The sequence below is a fragment of the Natrix helvetica genome (assembly GCF_964273705.1).
Source record: "Natrix helvetica genome assembly, chromosome: Z".
Lineage (NCBI taxonomy): Eukaryota > Metazoa > Chordata > Lepidosauria > Squamata > Natricidae > Natrix > Natrix helvetica.
In genome coordinates, this window is record NC_138554.1 from 27,938,965 (window position 1) to 27,955,903 (window position 16,939).

At 42.5% G+C, this 16,939-nt stretch overlaps 1 protein-coding gene across 2 annotated transcripts in view; it reads left to right on the plus strand.

Annotated features, from left to right (window-relative positions):
• The first annotated feature begins 2,700 nt into the window (after positions 1–2,700).
• Positions 2,701–16,939, plus strand: part of LOC309382213 (progestin and adipoQ receptor family member 4-like) — a 31,399-nt gene continuing 17,160 nt past the window's right edge. For both annotated transcript variants that reach the window (XM_081933796.1, XM_081933797.1), the window contains exon 1: positions 2,701–3,006. In XM_081933796.1, the coding sequence (XP_081789922.1) occupies positions 2,841–3,006 (166 nt within the window). In that variant the 5' untranslated portion in view covers positions 2,701–2,840. The remainder of the gene's footprint in view (positions 3,007–16,939) is intronic.

Below are 16,939 nucleotides of genomic sequence, written 5' to 3' on the forward strand. Positions count from 1 at the left end.
GCTGCAAGTACTTGGGGATTTTAGAGGCCTCTGACTTAATGCATAATAAAGTCAAGGAATTAACTTCAGCCAAGCACATTCAAAGAATTTGCACGATATTAAAGTCCAAATTGAATGAAGGAAACATCATAAAAGCCCTAAATACCTGGGCTATACCTGTGATTCGATATTCTGCAGGAATAATTGACAGGACTTAGATGGAGTTGGACAATTTGGACAGAAAAACAAGGAAGCTTATGACAATGAAGCATGCTTTGCACCCTAAAAGTGATGTTGACCAATTATATCTACCAAGAGCAATGCGTGGTCGGGGACTCCTACAAGTAAAGCAGACTGGGGAAGAAGAAAGACGCAGTTTGAATGATTACATCCAGAAAAGTGAAGAACCAATGATTAAGGAAGTCAATAAAGGAGGCCTTTTGAAGACAACCAAGTTGAAAGCTGAATACAAGAAAGAAGTAATTGAGAAACGAGCTGAAAATTAGAAAAGCAAACCTATGCATGGCCAATACTTGAAAAGTATTGAAGGCAAAGTTGACCAAAAGCTAACTTGGAACCGGTTAAGATCAGGAGTACTGAAAAAAGAAACAGAAGGCTTTATTTTGGCAGCTCAAAAACAACCCTTAGCCACAAATTGCATGAAGGCAAAAATTCAGCATGTTACCACCAACAGCAAATGCCACGTCTGTAATGAGAAAGATGAGACAGTCGACCATTTGATCAGTGGGTGCAGCAAAATTTCACAGACTACCTACAACGCCTTGACCGAGTTGCTAAAATCATTCACTGGAAACTGTGCCAGATGTTTGGATTTGAGTACAGCAAAAACCACTGGGAACATCAGGTTGAGAAGGTTTTAGAGAATGAGAAAGTCAAGATTTTGTGGGACTTCAGAATCCAGACTGACAGGCACTTGGCTCACAACACACCTGATATAACAATAATTGAAAAGAAAAAAGTATAGTTCATTGACATTGTAATACCTGGTGATGCACGAATTGAAGATAAGAAGCAAGAAAAAAATCACAAAGTACCGGGACTTGCAAATTGAGGTTGAGCGACTGTGGAAAAAGAAATTGTATGTTGTCCTGATTGCAATTGGAGCCCTTGGAGCAATACCTAAAGGGCTACCTCCCTATTTGGAAATTCTAAATTTACCTGACTTGAACATTCTGATTCTACAAAAAACCACCCTACTCGGAACAACTTATATCCTCCGACGTTACCTTAACAGTTCCTAGGTCCTTGGTTAGTCGAGCTGTTGAGCTACCAACCAGCCCCAAAGGCTGTGAATCTCACCAAAGATTAACATAATAATAATAATAATAATAATAATAATAATAATAATAATAATAATAATAATGATGATGATGATGATGATGATGATGATGATGATGATGATGATGATGCAACAGGCAGCAAGTGCCGCCTATCCAAAGAAGCTGAAGAAACAGTGGACTACTTGGTAAGCTGCTGCAAGAAGATTGCACAAACTGACTACAAGCAGCGGCATGACGAAGTAGCAACAATGCTGCATTGGAAGATCTGAAAGAAATATCATTTGCCTGAAGCAAGAACTGTGGAGCCATAAAATAGAGAAAGCCATAGAAAATGAAGAAGTTAAATTGCTCTGGGACTTCAGAATCCAGACAGATAGGCACCTGCCACATAATACCCCGGACTTAACAGTTGTCAATAATTAAGACAAAAAAGTCTGGATAGTGGATGTGGCAGTGCCTGGAGACAGCAGAATAGAAGAGGAAGAACTGGAGAAGATAACAAAATACAAAGACCTACAAATAGAAATAGAACGGCAAGCAACGGTAGTACCAATAGTAATAGGCGCCTTGAGTGCAGTCCCAAAACAACTGGAGCACCACTTGAACACCACAGGCATTGACAAATTTGCCATCAGTGAATTGCAGAAGGCGGCTTTACTTGGAACTGCTTCCATCCTGCGATGATATGTCTTTCTTAACATACATTTTGGGTCCAATTGTGGTTTTAAGTGGAGGACCACCACCTGTACATTCTAGATTGTAATGGAAATATAATTTGAAAATAATAATTATTAAGACGCTATAATAGTCTTCCTCCCAGGAGACGTAAGTCTGTTGAAGGCGCTTAGGCTTAACAGACTAGTGTACAGTAGTTTCCGATGAATTAGAATTTAGAATCATGAGGCATTAACCTTACACACCCTTCAGCCTTTGGAGGGCGTCTTTTGCCTGTTTCGGACTATCTTCCGCGCCCGCTGCGCTACCCAATCACAGCCCTCCTTGGGAGGAGATGACGGGCGTGTCCCAATGCTTATGCAAAAAGCTGACGCTTATTAACAGCGAGCCCTGATGCGAGGAGGGGCTTTGCTTATGCTAATAATAGAACGCTATAGTTTTCTCCTGGAGAGTTGATAGGCTCTCAAAATAGAATGGGTGTGGTTTGCATCCCTACATCCTATAGTATTACGCAACGCAGAGAAATCCTGGTTTTGGACAAGCGTGCGTACCGAACTGCGGTGCAGAGATTATGCAAACGAGGCGAAGGGCAGTGGGCGTGGCTTGCCTAAGAGGATGCAAACGAAGAAGGGCAGGGCAAGCGTGGCCTGCGAGAAGCGCGGGCAAAGGCGGCGGGAGGCACCCCGCATCTATTATGTTAATGAGGTCGGTGGGCGGGGCAGAATTGTGAGCTCAGGCTGCGGAGGGAAAAAAGGAGCGGGGGGGAAGCCCAAGGAAGAGTCCCCGCCTGCAGCGGCCCCATCAGCAACGGCAGAAGCAGGAGGAAGCGGAGCTGAAAGGATGCAGAACCCCGGCAATAGCTGACCCTGGGGGGGGAGCCCGGCCATGGCTTTCCTGGGGGGAGCCCGGCTCCTGGACTGGGCCAGCTCCCCCCCTCATTTGCAATTCAACCGCTTCGTGCTAACGGGGTACCGGCCGGCTAGCTCCGGGTCCGGTTGTCTCCGCAGCCTCTTCTATTTGCACAACGAGCTGGGCAACATCTATACGCACGGTGAGATGCGGCAGATTGTCCTTCGAACCCCACGCTTGCTTCCCATTACCTTCGTACCCCACCTCCGCTTCCGGGCTCCGATCCCCTGCAGGGCCGGTCCCCGCGATCACCCTGGCCGCCACCCGCGCTTCTGCCCACCCAGAGAACTCGGGGATTGCGTGGGGCATCGCGGAGGCTTCCCCGCCCGACCCGCAGCTTTAGCCGGTTCCGTGTCTTTGCATGGCTCCCGTATTTCACGGGATGAGGAAATAAGTGGCAGCAGTGATTTTTCAGACGCCGGCCATCCCTCGGAGCCAGCCTCCCGATCTCATTCTTTCAGGGCCTGGATATATTATTTCCCACCCGTAAAAGACTTGGAACCAACCCCCTTCTGTTTTTTCCCCGTCCTAAATCTATATAGTTCAGCCCAGTCAAATATTGAACATCATTATATGGCAGCCCAGTGCAGCCCAATAGTAATACTACCCGTGGAATCATTTAGCTTTCCTGCACCGCATCCTCAGACACACAATCATCCCAGTTGCCAGCCAGCCCTTCTTTGAAAGTTGAGGTACCTACCCGCTTCTTCTTTGCACACAGATATGTTTTTATCTAGACTTTTTTTTTCAACTTTGGATTGTGACCCTCCCCCCCCCCACTCTTGCTGACAAGTTAGGGATTTCTCCTACAAGATGGCAAAGAAGGCAAGTTTGCCAGACTTGGGGCAAAGTTGTGCATGGAAGCATGGGCATAGAGTTGTTTGGTTGTAGCAGCACCTTGCCTTCTCCCAGCAAGTTTGCTATGGGAGTCTTAGTTTGGATTTAGCAAGCAAACGCCTGAGAAGGACTAAGCTTGCACTTTGTATAGTTAAGACCTTGGGTTCAATCCCTGACATCTTTTGTGTGGATTCATTCTCACCTCTTGTGCCTTCTTGACCTTGGTCTGTGACATTTTAGTATGCACCCTGTCCTGGACTTACTTCTGTAGTTTTCATCCCTGATGAAAGAGCCTAAGAGAGAATTTAAATGTTGCTAAACCCAACTCTGATCAATGATAGAAGTTGTTCTTAAGCAGTATTTAAAGGGTTGCAGTATGCCCATTTATCATTGAATAGGAATGGGTTGTTTTAAAATTCCCCTAAGTTCAAGGAAGCAAAGAAAGTGACTAGTCCTCATCAATCCCCCCCCCATACTACATAGCTATGTGAATCATTTTGTGACATGTTGATGATACTGAAGGAAAGTTGGCCTCTCCTATCTATACTCAGAAAGTCAGATAAATAAATAACGACTGCCAATGAAAAATTCTGACTTTGCAAAACATGACATATATTCAATAGTCTGCACTACTTTGCAATCTGATGTAAGCAGCTTGATGAATCAGATCTACTACACAGAACTCTCCTGCTACTTCACTTGAGTAGAGAAGGTGTTTCTACCTTTCTAGCAGGATCATTTGTATCACTGCTTTGGTACCTTTCCTATACTTGCTGTCAACTTGCAATAATAAAAGCAAGGATCCTCATGAACATAGATTTGCATTGGTGGATCACAAATTAATGTTTTGGGTTGTCGATTGGAAAAAAAAATAGGCATAAGTATCTAAAATATTATTTCTCATTCTTTGAGAATTCCAGGCATGTTGTGGCAAAAGCTTCATAAATTCTTATAACATCTTTTAAACTAGCTTCAACCACATATTCCTGATGTTTATGAAAACTCTGTTGTGAGTACTCGCTGTGGTAATATTTGAAGTGTTGCTTGTATTTTAGTTATTCTATTGCATTTGTTTACTGTTGAAGGAAAGCCAGGGTTTATCCTGGGGCTTAATCAAGTGCTGTGTTCAAGGAAATGCTGATACCTGTTCCTAAAGTCCTTTATTTTATGAACCAATTGGGAAAGGGTGTATATTTAACTACGTATCTACATACATTATACATATTTTTAATGTAATTTATGTAACCCCCCCCCAAACTTTATGTAGAATAATTCACCAAACATTGGACTTTATTGTTTAAGGAAGCAACGTAAATTCAGATTTTGTTTGCTGCATCCAAAATACACTGAATGGAATGGTATGTTTTATTCTTACATTTTTAAAAAGGTTCTAATGTTGGACCGAAAACCATGCAGGCAGAAGTCTACAGCTAATTCTGTAAAAACTAAAATCAATGTATCTTAAAAGATTTGTGTAAGCTATTTTTAGATGCATTCTCATATTATTCTCAAATACTTGGCCTTTCTTACTACAAAAGTTGTGATCCAATTTCAAAGTCTAGCTTTTAACTTGAGCATGTAAAGAAATAATACCTATATTCCCAAGGGATGCAGCCACCATCCTTTAGGAATTGTTTGGGGATCCTGTATATATGATTTTGCTTTTCATCATTATGGAAAAGAAGCAGATTGTCAATATATCACATTTATACAGGGTAATATTTAAGCTGTTGGAATTGTGAAATCGGGTTCTAGTTGTCTTCAAAGACAAAAGCTCCCCGATCATTTAAAATTGGTCATTTCCTGTCATCCCAACCTGTTTGCCATAGTCTGTAATGAGAAACATTGGATGCTTGTGTACCTACCCTAAATTCCTTGGGGAAAGGCAGGAAATTAGATATATTTGTTAGACAGAAATCTGATCAATGAATAAAATAATATGAAATAAAATAAACAAATTAAGAGAGGTGTCTTCAAGAACTGAACTTTTGCAGTCTTTTTAAAATAGGAGCCTGTGAACTAATTTTATATAAGAGATGAATGCCTTTTTTGTTGTTTCATTATTTCCTGTGAGAAAATAAGAAGAGCCATGTTTCCACTGTGGGCAAGTGCAATAGTCTGCAATAATAAAGGGAATAAAACTAGTTGTAACCAATTTTCTTAGGACCTTGCAAATTTCCTTTTGTTAGCTGTTCTTGTCAGTTGACCAATAAGTGCAGCCTTTCCTGACCTCTTATGCCTAATCAAGCAAGGTGCTCAGGGAAGTTGTGCAAAACTGCTGCTTGTTGTGGGGAAAGAAGGAAGTAGAACACTTCCTTTCTTAAACCGTTTTCTTGTGCAAATAGCTTTCCCCATTCTGGCTCCCTTCCAACATAGAGACTATAGTTCCTTTGTGCTCCTCACCCTACCAGATCACTTGAAGCAAAACAATATTTCTCAGCCTCAGAAGCTTTAAGGTGGGTGGACTTCAATTCTGGGATTTCAAATCCACACATTGTAAAGTTGGTGAGGTTGAGATACACTGATTTAGACAATGCCACTTTGGAAAAAGTTGCCTTAAAGGTTCTCGATTTTTGTAAGAATAGTACGGGTTCATTCATTTGCTGAATTAATTGAGAGTTATTTGTCATGGATTAAGAGATTTTTGTCGTCTGTGGCCACCACAATTCCTCTTAAATGTTTTACAAGATTGGAGTTGCAAAAGCTTCCCATCTACTTGTGTCAAAGAAATCAAGAATGTGATAGGACCTTTTCCACCTTACAAAATATACCAAGAGGCATAAGCACTTGTGAGCTGCAATACATGCTTAAAATGTGTGTTCTGTCAAGCTCCTGATTTTATGGCCACCATACACTAACCAGCTCTCCTTCTATTATATCTACAACCTAGATGGTGCATATTATTTTGCACCGTAAGAATCTGTGGGTTGAGGCTGAATCCTGAAACTGTTTCCAGAGTGTTCCTTTCTTCCCTATATAGACTTTATTTAAATGGACCTATTTCAATTTACTTGAGTCAATGCTATCCTCCCCACCAATCCCGAAGTACATTTTTTCAAGTGTGTCTTGGTCATCAGAAATGTTCAACAAATCAGAATGTAGGAAGCAGGTCACCCTGCAGTCTTTTGAGAAAATGGCATTTCAGTTTGCTCTAAAAGCATCCTCTTTGAATAGTAAGCTTTTCCTTGATGTTCCTGAGCCGGTCAACAAGAGCATCATAATGAGAAACGGAATTGCTCTCAGTCCGTTGATGTCAAATGAGGGCAGGGAAAAACAAGAGAACAGAGGAGCAGTTGTAGTTGCCTGAACGTATTGAGTGGTATTGGTAGAAACAGCAGTAAGCATTTGCTGGATAGATAACTTTGAACAATATATGTGGCAACTTCCAAAGTTCTCAGACAACACCCTGGGCAGTGTCCTCGGGAGCAGTATTTCTCAACCTTATCTGCTTTAAGACGGCTGGACTTCAACTCCCAGAGAAGGGGACTTCTGGGAGCTGAAGGACATCCCTCTTAAAGGAGCTAAGGTTGAGAAACTCTGTTCTGGAGATATGGAGCCCTGAGGGTGGGTGTGTTCGTGCATGTTTTTTAAATGAATCACTGTCCCACAGAGAAGACAGATACTTAGTTTTCTTCCTTCTAATAATAAGGGGAAAAACCCTGCTCTGGATTAGTGGATTAGAGTCCAAATTCCTAAATGGAGAGACTTCCTTCTACATTGTTTTCTTTGTCAAGGTAACGCCAGTCCATCTGCTGAGGAATCTGTGCATATTGCGAAGGATTCTGGGAAGGGGGATCTCTAAGGCATGCTGGATAATGGTGGACGTGCAGCCTTCTCATCCGGCTTATTCCATCCTTTAGAAACAATTTGCATCTCCCAATTGCTTGAGGGATGGCCTAAATTTTGGAATTTTAGCCAGCATGGCCAAAAGGAGGCTGAGAGTTCCGGGAGTTGTAGTCCCTCACGGTGGAGATGATCCTAAAGAAGCAGGAGGGTGAGGGGGAGAGATAGGAAGGAGCAATAGCAATGCTAAGGTAGAAATCCAGTAACTGCAAATTAATTGCAGCAACTTGTTTTGCAAATCTAATTCTTCCAGCAAAAAAGCTAAGGCTCAGATAGATCCCTGAGCCATGACAACTGTTGAGTCAAACGGAACTAAGTCTCTGTGTTTGCATACTTGTCTATATTCACTTCCCAGGAAAATTGACTTATGGACGCTATTGATTATTTTAGCTTTACAAGGGTGGAGATCTCCAGGGAGTGTCCTGTACCAGATGTCTGGGGTTAGTTTGGCAGTGTCACTTCTTAGGGTTGTGGCCCAAGAATGCAAAAGGAAGAAACAAGGGTGGGGTGAAAACAGGACTTAAGGTAAGCGTTGATATGATCTAACATTCTTTTTCTAAGTGATGACTAACCCCAAACTTCTGAGAAGCTTAGAGCTAGAACTTGTAAATGTTACTCATCTATTATTTGTCCTTTGGCAATTCTCTAAGCTACACTGCCTTTGCCTGTGGGAATATTTACTAGTTCTTCTTTTAGTGATGGCTTGTGGGGGACTTTCGCTTGATTTTGACTAACACTGTGCCCTGCACAGCTGTAATTTTGGGGTTAAAGAATATCATATAATGAGCAGGAGTAGATTCTGTTTGATATTTTATAAAGCCACTGGCAGTTGGAATAAGCCATGCTATTCTTAGATCATTGTGGTTTATTTTGATTTGGGTTTTTTTCTCTCCTATGCTGACTATAGATCCTACCCGAAGGAGCAGATTGGACTAGATGACCTCTGGACTGTTCTTGTTCCAGCTATTAAGTCATCTAATTGGCTTGTTGTACAGCTCAATATATAAGAGTTTAATCTGTCCAAGGTGATCTTTCTTTCCAGTTCAGTCTAGTTAGCTTTCATCTCTTGTAGAATTGAGGAGTCCTTCTGGGAGATGAGAAGGAATTACAATTTATAAACATAGAAGGCCTTGCTTCTGAATTGGAGAAGAAACCTTGTTTAAGTATTTCATATTCTTTACTCGATACTGAAGGATGAGGACAGGATATGATTACCATATTTGAGCTGCAAAAATCCCATTGGCCAGATAGGGCAGCACTTTCTGTATTGCTTTACTCTTGTCTAAAGGTCATTCTAATTTCCACAGGCCACATACTGTATGATAGCCATAGGAGGTGTTAGATGGTGTAAACTCTTCAGCAAAAAGTCATAGATACTACTGGTCTTGATTCTCTTGTTTTGCTTAAAAGCTTTAACTTCTAAGATTTGTGAAACAAAGTACTGTAGCACAGGTATGGGCTAGAGTGTATGTGTGTGTGGCAGATGATGTGACTTGTATATTTTGAAGTCAGTTAAATAATATACCCAGTAACCACTTTAACAGATAGCTCTTCCAGAAAACCCCAAGCCCAGTGCCAGAGCATATTTCACATATTAAAATACCCAGAATTAATCCTTTGCTTCTTTAGTTGGGAACAGCAAAATCACTGGTCAAACTAGAGGATTGCTTATCTTTGGCTGTTTAGATGAGGCAATGTCCCAGAATTCCACAGGCAGTATAGCATTGCTAAGAATTCTGGGAATGGAAATGCACACATCTGGAAAGACTCTATAGAGAAAGGTGGCTGCAGGGTCTAATTCTATAAAACGTTCATCTATCACAGAGGTGGGGAACTATGGCCCCTTTATGACTCTATATCAAGAATTCTTGAGCTGTGCTGGTTCAAAAATTATGAGAGTTGAAGTCCACAGGTCATAACAGGGTCTTAGTTCCCCACCTATCATACTAACCATGTCAGTTTTTCAATGAGCTCATGCTGATTTTTGAGGTCAGAGTCAGAGACTGGATATGCCTCATGATTTGATGAGTCTATGCTTGGAGAAATTAAGTGACATTGTGTGGCCATGAGGTAAGAGGACCTGGACCTGGACTTCCCCTTCTCTTAAATGCTGCACGTGGCTAAAAGAAGATTGTATGTGCTCATCCTTCCTTCCTTTTGGCTTCGAGGATTCTGTCCAAATAGAGAGTGAACCAATATATCCATTGCCGTCTGCTGCAATTCTGAATCCTTTGTGTAGTGAAGAGAGTTTTGATTCTTCTTTCACAGATAGAGAATTGAGGTTTGGGATTCAGCCAGGACTTTATGGTGGTGGGAGTGGCAAAACCTGATTTCACTATTATTTAGAAGTTTTAAATCTGCCTTTTGATGGCTCACAAATATTTGAAAAACATCCCAAATGAATAAGATAGATTCACTCAGCCTAGAAAATTAAATAATATATTCCAAAAACAAATACAGTAAATGGGTCAACAGTAGCTAAAAAAAAGAGAGAAGATCAATATTAATTGCTGTTTAAGGCTGAAGAGAACAGGATCAACTGTGCCTGGTATCTGAAAGGAGATTGTGCCAGGCAAATATGCTTACAAATGGAGTTTCATAATTGTGGTGCTGTTACAGAGAAGGCCTTCTCGGGAAAAGTTACCCACTGGCCACCAGAAATTGGAGACTGCAAAAAGCAGACTCTGAATTATCTTGCTCCATGTAGCCAAAATTCTGCAATTTGCCTGGGACAGTGGATCTTCAAAGAGTTGACAGGGATAGCTTGAAAAAAACAAGTGGAAGGAGAATATATCCATTCCTATTTGAAGCTGAGTGTAGATACCTTGGTTTGTAATAAGCTCTTTATGGTACTCCAGATCTGTTGCATTGGAATTCTCTTACAAATTAAGAGAATTGTGGATTTGGAGGGCACCATTCTGGAGTTAGCTAAAACATTGATATATTTATTCAGTGTAGATTTTGTGGAATATCCTTTAAAAAAATAATTAAACGGGGGACAAAGAATCCTTTTTCGTTACCCCACTTTTTGCAGCTTGCAGAAACAGCTCATCAGATTACATTGTCAAGACTCTAAATCAGAGGTCTTCAAACTTGGCAACTTTAAGACTTGTGGACTTCAACTCCCAGAATTCTCCAGCCAGCTCTGCTGACTGGAGAATTCTGGGAGTTGAAGCCCACAAGTCTTAAAGTTGCCAAGTTTGGGGACACCTGCTCTAAATCTTTTGAGAACCCCAAATTATGACAATTATTTTCATTCTTTGTGACTTTGGAACCATAATTACTCTTAATTTTGTCCCACCACATAGAAGATTTAACACTAAGCTCTTTTCCTGAGCTCATCTTGAAATATTCCAAAGATATGAAACAATTATCCACCTTCTATTTATCTTCCTATCTCCTTCTTTCCAAACAGCTAATGGTGATCCTATTATAGGCTCAGCTCTTTTCTCTCTTCCTTCCTCCCTCTCTCCCTCCTGCTTCTTTCCAGTCAGAGGACCCATGTCATAGATCCCGTGGGAAGGAAGATACATCCTATACTAGATATGCTGAAATAGTAGTTTTTGATCTGAGTGGTTTACACTTTAGCAGCTGACTGTGTAGGTGGCAAGGGGAAGCTGATTTGAACTCTTGCAAAGGTGTTTTGGGTGTTTAAGCACAAAATACCTCGCATAACACCTTTTGCACATGTTTATATACCGTATATGTACATCTGCATTTACATCACACACATGTTTATTGTTGCTTTCATCAATGTCTCTTCTTTCTGCTCCACCTTCGATGAGAATCTAGATCATCATCAGCTCATAACAGAGTTCTGTGTATCCTGTGCATAGCTCTCAGTTGTTCAGCCTGCACTCAAACTCTGTTGTGGTATAGCCACACTGTTTTCCCTTTCCTTTGGGAAATCTAATTTTGCTTACAAGTTCACTGGAGGAAGGATGGAAGTTTTATTCTCTTCTAGTGCTCATGAGAGAGTGGTTAGTTTTCTGTTTAGCCCCTAAAGAGATTTTAAAATGACTTATGTATGCCCCATCCACCTCAGCAAGCATGCTCAGCCTGCTCCTATGTACTGCATGTGCTGCATATATAAATGACAACCCATAGAAATAAGTGAGGTTTGTCTTGTAGCCAGGAAAAGATTTGGTGTAAAGGGAAGGTGTATTTGCAAGATGACAGTCGGTGAAAAGCAGGGGAATCTCCCCCTATTCCTTTTCCAGGAAATCTCAAATAATAGCATGGTGCAGCATATTTTCCCTTGCCCAAAACTGTGCAGCTTGGGGAGTATCATTATTATTGATTAGTATTGTATTGCCATGATGCCTCTGAGTTCAAAGTCCCATCGGTGATGCAACCTTGAGGGAAGCAAGCAAAGTCAGGATGTGTGCAGTAAGAAAGAGAAATATCAAGAGAGGCACTGAATGGAAAGATAAGACACAATTGGAAAACTCTAGTTAGCTGCCTTTTCTTGAACCCGGGCATTGGATGGAGTTGAAGGCCACTTGCTTCCTATCCTCTAACATTCTGTACAGTTCTTCAAGTTGTTAGATTTATATGTACATTGTGCCTTCCCAAGGCCATCACTGTGCTTTATGGCTAACTGTGGATTTGCATCCTTGCCTCTCCCACTTCTGGTATATAACTGAAATTTTAGACAACAGCAAAGAGGTAGAACCTTTTCACTTAAGTGCATTAAATTTTGCATCCTCAGCCTAAATCTATGGTGTAGTTAAGACATTCACATACAATTTCAACTATTACTCTACACAGACCCACCCAATTTTTAAGTCTAATTTCCCTGCCCAATTTCTAAAAGCCATTTTCAGCTTCCTTCAAGTTTCTTAGCACTTGAAAATTTGGATGTTTGAATTCAGGTTTTGTTGCCTTTCTTCTTTAGGTTAAAAATCAGTTTCCTCGGTGGTTTGAAGGTGGGAATGTGAGAGAAATGAAAGCAGCTTGGTATATTTTCTTCTAAAGTAAAAACATCATCCTCCAGAAACTAAGTTGCTGCATATCTTGTTTAATTGGTTTGGCTGCATTTTGGAGGCATTTGCTGCTATACAGTTAGAGCTTGGGTACCAAATTTCTGCTGTCAGCAAAATGTACAATTGCAATTTATCTGCTGACACACCATCCCTGTTGTCCTTGAGGCTGTCATCCCATCCGTTGGAGTTTCTAGGAACCAGTGAGAACTAAAGTGAAAAAAACACTTAGATATCTTTTCACTGAAATATGTGGTATTGGATTCAGTGACTTGGTTTTATGATCATCATCGTTTCTTTGATCCTTAAATGCAAAGTTTTAGATTCCAAGCCCATAATCCTCCCTATCAGTAGGAACATTCTTAAAGGCAGTGGAATGCATACTTTGGTAGGAAGATACAGGTAGTCCTTGACTTACGACTACAATTGAGCCCAAAATTTCCGTTGCTAAGTGAGGCATTTGTTAAGTGAGTTTTGCCCCATTTTATGAACTTTCTTGCCAGAGTTATTAAGTGAATCACTAGAGTTTTTTAAGTTAGCAACGCGGTTGTGAAGTGAATGTGACTTCTCCATTGACTTTGCTTATCAGAAGATTGCAAAAGGGAATCCCATGGCCCTAGGACATTGCAACTGTCATAAATATGAGCCAGTTGCCAAGTGTCTGGATTTTGATCACGTGACCATGGGAATACTGCAATGGTCGTAAGTGTGAAAAATGGTCATAAGTCTTTTTTTTTTCAGTGCCATTATAACTGTGCTTCCGGTTTGCTCGGAGGGTTGTTTTAAGCGTTCCGAAGGCTTCAGGGAAGCCTCTGGACGGTCCCTGAAGCCTCCGGAGTTCCTCTGGGGAGGCGGGGGAGGCTCTTTTCACTCTCCCCAGGCTTCTATAAAGCCTCTGGAGCCTGGGGAGGGTGAAAAATGGCTTTTAAAAAGGTGAACTCAGTTGGCCAGCGTGTGCATGTGCGCTGGCCAGCTGACAGGGCAGCGCCTCGCGTGCCCTGACAAATGGCTCCGCGTGCCACCTGTGGCACATGTGCCATAGGTTTGCCATCACTGCTCTATAAGCTTCCCAAAGGCTATCCATGCAATTTTTTTGACAAAGAATGGGCTGCTTTTTGCTCATTTTTGACCCCTCCCAGGAGCACTCTGCAAGCCCCCTAAGGCTATTCATGCCTTTAAAAAAAAATGGGCTCGTTTTCACGAAAAACGGGCCATTTTTGGGAGGTTTGCAGAGTGCAAAGACTTTTTTTTTTCCTTTCGGAAAGCTCTTTACTTAAATTGGAGAATTAGATGGATCAAGTGCTGTGCCAGCAGAAACAAAGTCTTAGATGCTGTAAATCGTCAGTGATTTATTTGTTCAGCACATGGATAAATACACCTGGAAACATCTACCTACCTACTCTCTCTCCCTCCCTCCCTACTGTTTTCTCTCTCTCTCTCTCTCTCTCTCCCTCTCTCGATCCCTCTATCTACCTACCCACCTACTCTCCCTCTCCCCCTATCTACTGTATTTCTCTATCTCTTTCTATCTCTCTCTCTATCCCTCTCCCTACCTACCTGCACCCTCTGTCCCTCTCCCTATCTACCTACCGTGTTTTCCCAAAAATAAGGCAGGGTCTTATTTTCTTTTGCCCCACGAAATATGGCCTTGGGCTTATTATAGGTGGAAGGCTTATTGTTTTAGGGTTGCCAGGCAGCTGCTCCCTTGCAAACTGGCTCCCGAACAGCCGGGCACAGCCTCAAGGGCGAAGCAGCCATGAGGTGACCGCGCTCACAATCAACCGCCCAGCAAACCCCCTCTCCAGCCAGGCAGAGCGCCATTCACTGACCTAGGGGGTATCCCTAAGGTGCCAAAGCATGTGGTGCTCTGCCCACTCCCCAGCTTGGCACATTCGGGATACCCCCTAGGTCAGTGCATGGAGATCTGCCTGGCTGGAGGGGGGGTTGCGCGAGTGCCTGTTTTGCCCCCACTGTGCTCCGAGCATAACTTCTTCTCCGGCTTCCAAACTCCAAAACTCGGCTGCCGAGTCTTCCAGCAGCGGCCGCTCTAGGAGTGTGCTCTATGGTAGTGGGCCGGCTGCCGGACAGAGTCTTCCAGACAGAGTCTTCCAGCAGCCAGCCCACAACCATAGAGCGTACTCCTAGAACGGCCGCTGCTGGAAGACTCAGCAGCCGAGTTTTGGAGTTTGGAAGCCAGAGAAGTTATGCTCAGAGTGCGGTGGGGCGGAACAGGTGCTCGTGCAACCCCCCCTCCAGCCGGGCAGAGCTCCATGCACTGACCTCGGGGGTATCCCAAATGTGCCAAGCCGCGGGAGCTGGGGAGCGGGCAGAGCGCCATGTGCCTTGGCACCTTAGGGATTCCGCCTAGGTCAGTGAATGGTGCTCTGCCCGGCTGGAGAGGGGATTGGTGGGCAGCTGCTTGTGAGCGTGGTCACCTCATGGCTGATTGACCACTGAGGCTGTACCCGGTTCTTCGGGAGCCAGTTCGCAAGGGAGCAGCCTCCCGGCAACTCCCCCCTCCGGCCAGGCAGAACGCCACTCCCCATCCTAGCGGTATCCTGAAGGCGCCAAGCAACGTGAGCGCTCCCCCTCCTGTCTCCCACGGCTTGGCGCCTTCAGGATACCACTAGGTCGGTGAGCGGTGCTCTGCCTGGTCAGAGGGGGGGTTGTCCAGGGGGCTTATTTTCGGGAGTGGGCTTATATTTTTGCCGACTCAAAAAATGTGGCAAGGTGTTAGTTTTAGGACAGGTCGTATTTTCGGGGAAACATGGTACTGTATTTCTCTATTTCTCTCTCTCTCTATCCCTTTATCTACCTACCTAATTACTTTCTCTCTGTCTCTCTCTCCCTACCTACCTACTGTATTTCTCTCTCTTTCTTTCCCTCTCTAACCCTCTATCTACCTACCTACTTTGTTTTTAATTTGCCTCTTCAAAATCTCGGTGCGTCTTATACTCTGAAAAATACAGTACTTTTTTTGGCAGACGAAGGCCACAGATCCAAGATTTAAATCATAACATTTTTTCAAGCCCCTCTGATGACATTGTAACCCTCAAAGGGTCTGTAGACCACAGGACGAGAACCACTGGTTTAAACAGTATTGAATTTAAAGGAAGGCTTGGAGTAAAACTTTTGCCTGTCTTTTTCTGGGTGGAGCTTTGGCCAGATTTAAAAAGTGGAGTTTTCTCTTTGCATTATCAAGACAAAGTAACCTGCTCTACCTTGCTGAGCCTTTCATGATGGAAGTAGCACTCTTGGGATGTTTTAAGAAATTCAAGGTTTTCTTCTTAAACGTTACTCCTCCATCCCTTTGCTCCTTGCCTCTCCCTTGGTCAATTTTACTTCAACTGAATTTTAATTTTAATTTTAATTAATTAATTTGTATACTGCATTTTAATTGAATGACTATAAACTGAGAGTCGCTTTTGGCAAGAGGGGCAGCAGGTAAGTTAAATAAATCAATTCCTACCCTTTTTTGTATTTTTATCTCCTGACTATGGCCCAGTGCTCTTGATATACATTGGACGAAGCTGAAAAAACTACATTTGGGGGGGGGGGGGGGCAAGGATAATGACTTACTAATTAACACTGTTTTTCATACTGCTGTTAAAGCCACAGAAATCCTGTTAGCAAAACATGTTTGGCCATAAGCTTTCTGCATGATGCCTCACTTTGTGACACTACCTCTAGTCTAATGGCAGGCCACCTGAATTTTACTTGTTAACTCCATCACTTGTAGAATCTTCTCTTGGGCCTGACACAAGGAGAATAGCTGGCCCTTAATGGATTTCAAGGTGTGTGTGTGTGGGGGGGGGAATGTTTATCATCTTCCTAATTGAGATCTGGCTTCAGGTAGCCTCAATTAGCGCAGTAATTGGGCTCAAGGAGACCTAATCTGTTTGTGTAAAGCTGCAACCTCTGGGGAAACAGGAGATGAGACAAAAGAGGATAAGGTCAAGCATATAGACGTGCAAATCAGAAATGGATGAAATTCATTGGGTTTGGAGTGAAAAGGAAATCTACTCCAGAATATATCCGTGTTTCCCCCAAAATAAGACAAATAAGAAAAATATTTTCTTTTGATCTATTTTTGAGGTGCAGGAAGTGGCAAGCGTGGTCACCTCATGGCTGCTGCTATATTTCAATATTTTCGTGGAGGGCTTATTTTCAGGGGAGGGCACATACACTCAAAAGCCCAATTAGGCTTATTTTCAGGGGAACAGGGTAGTAATAGGAACATACAATGTTTTTTCCCCTCAGAATAATTTTTAGGAATTATGATGGCTGGATGACAGATTACAACATATATCCTTGAGAATGACGAGTTGGTATCAAACAAGTGTGAAGATTCCTCATATTTGTGAGTTATTTTCTTTGAAAGAAAAAGAAAATATCAAAGAATGCCACATGAGT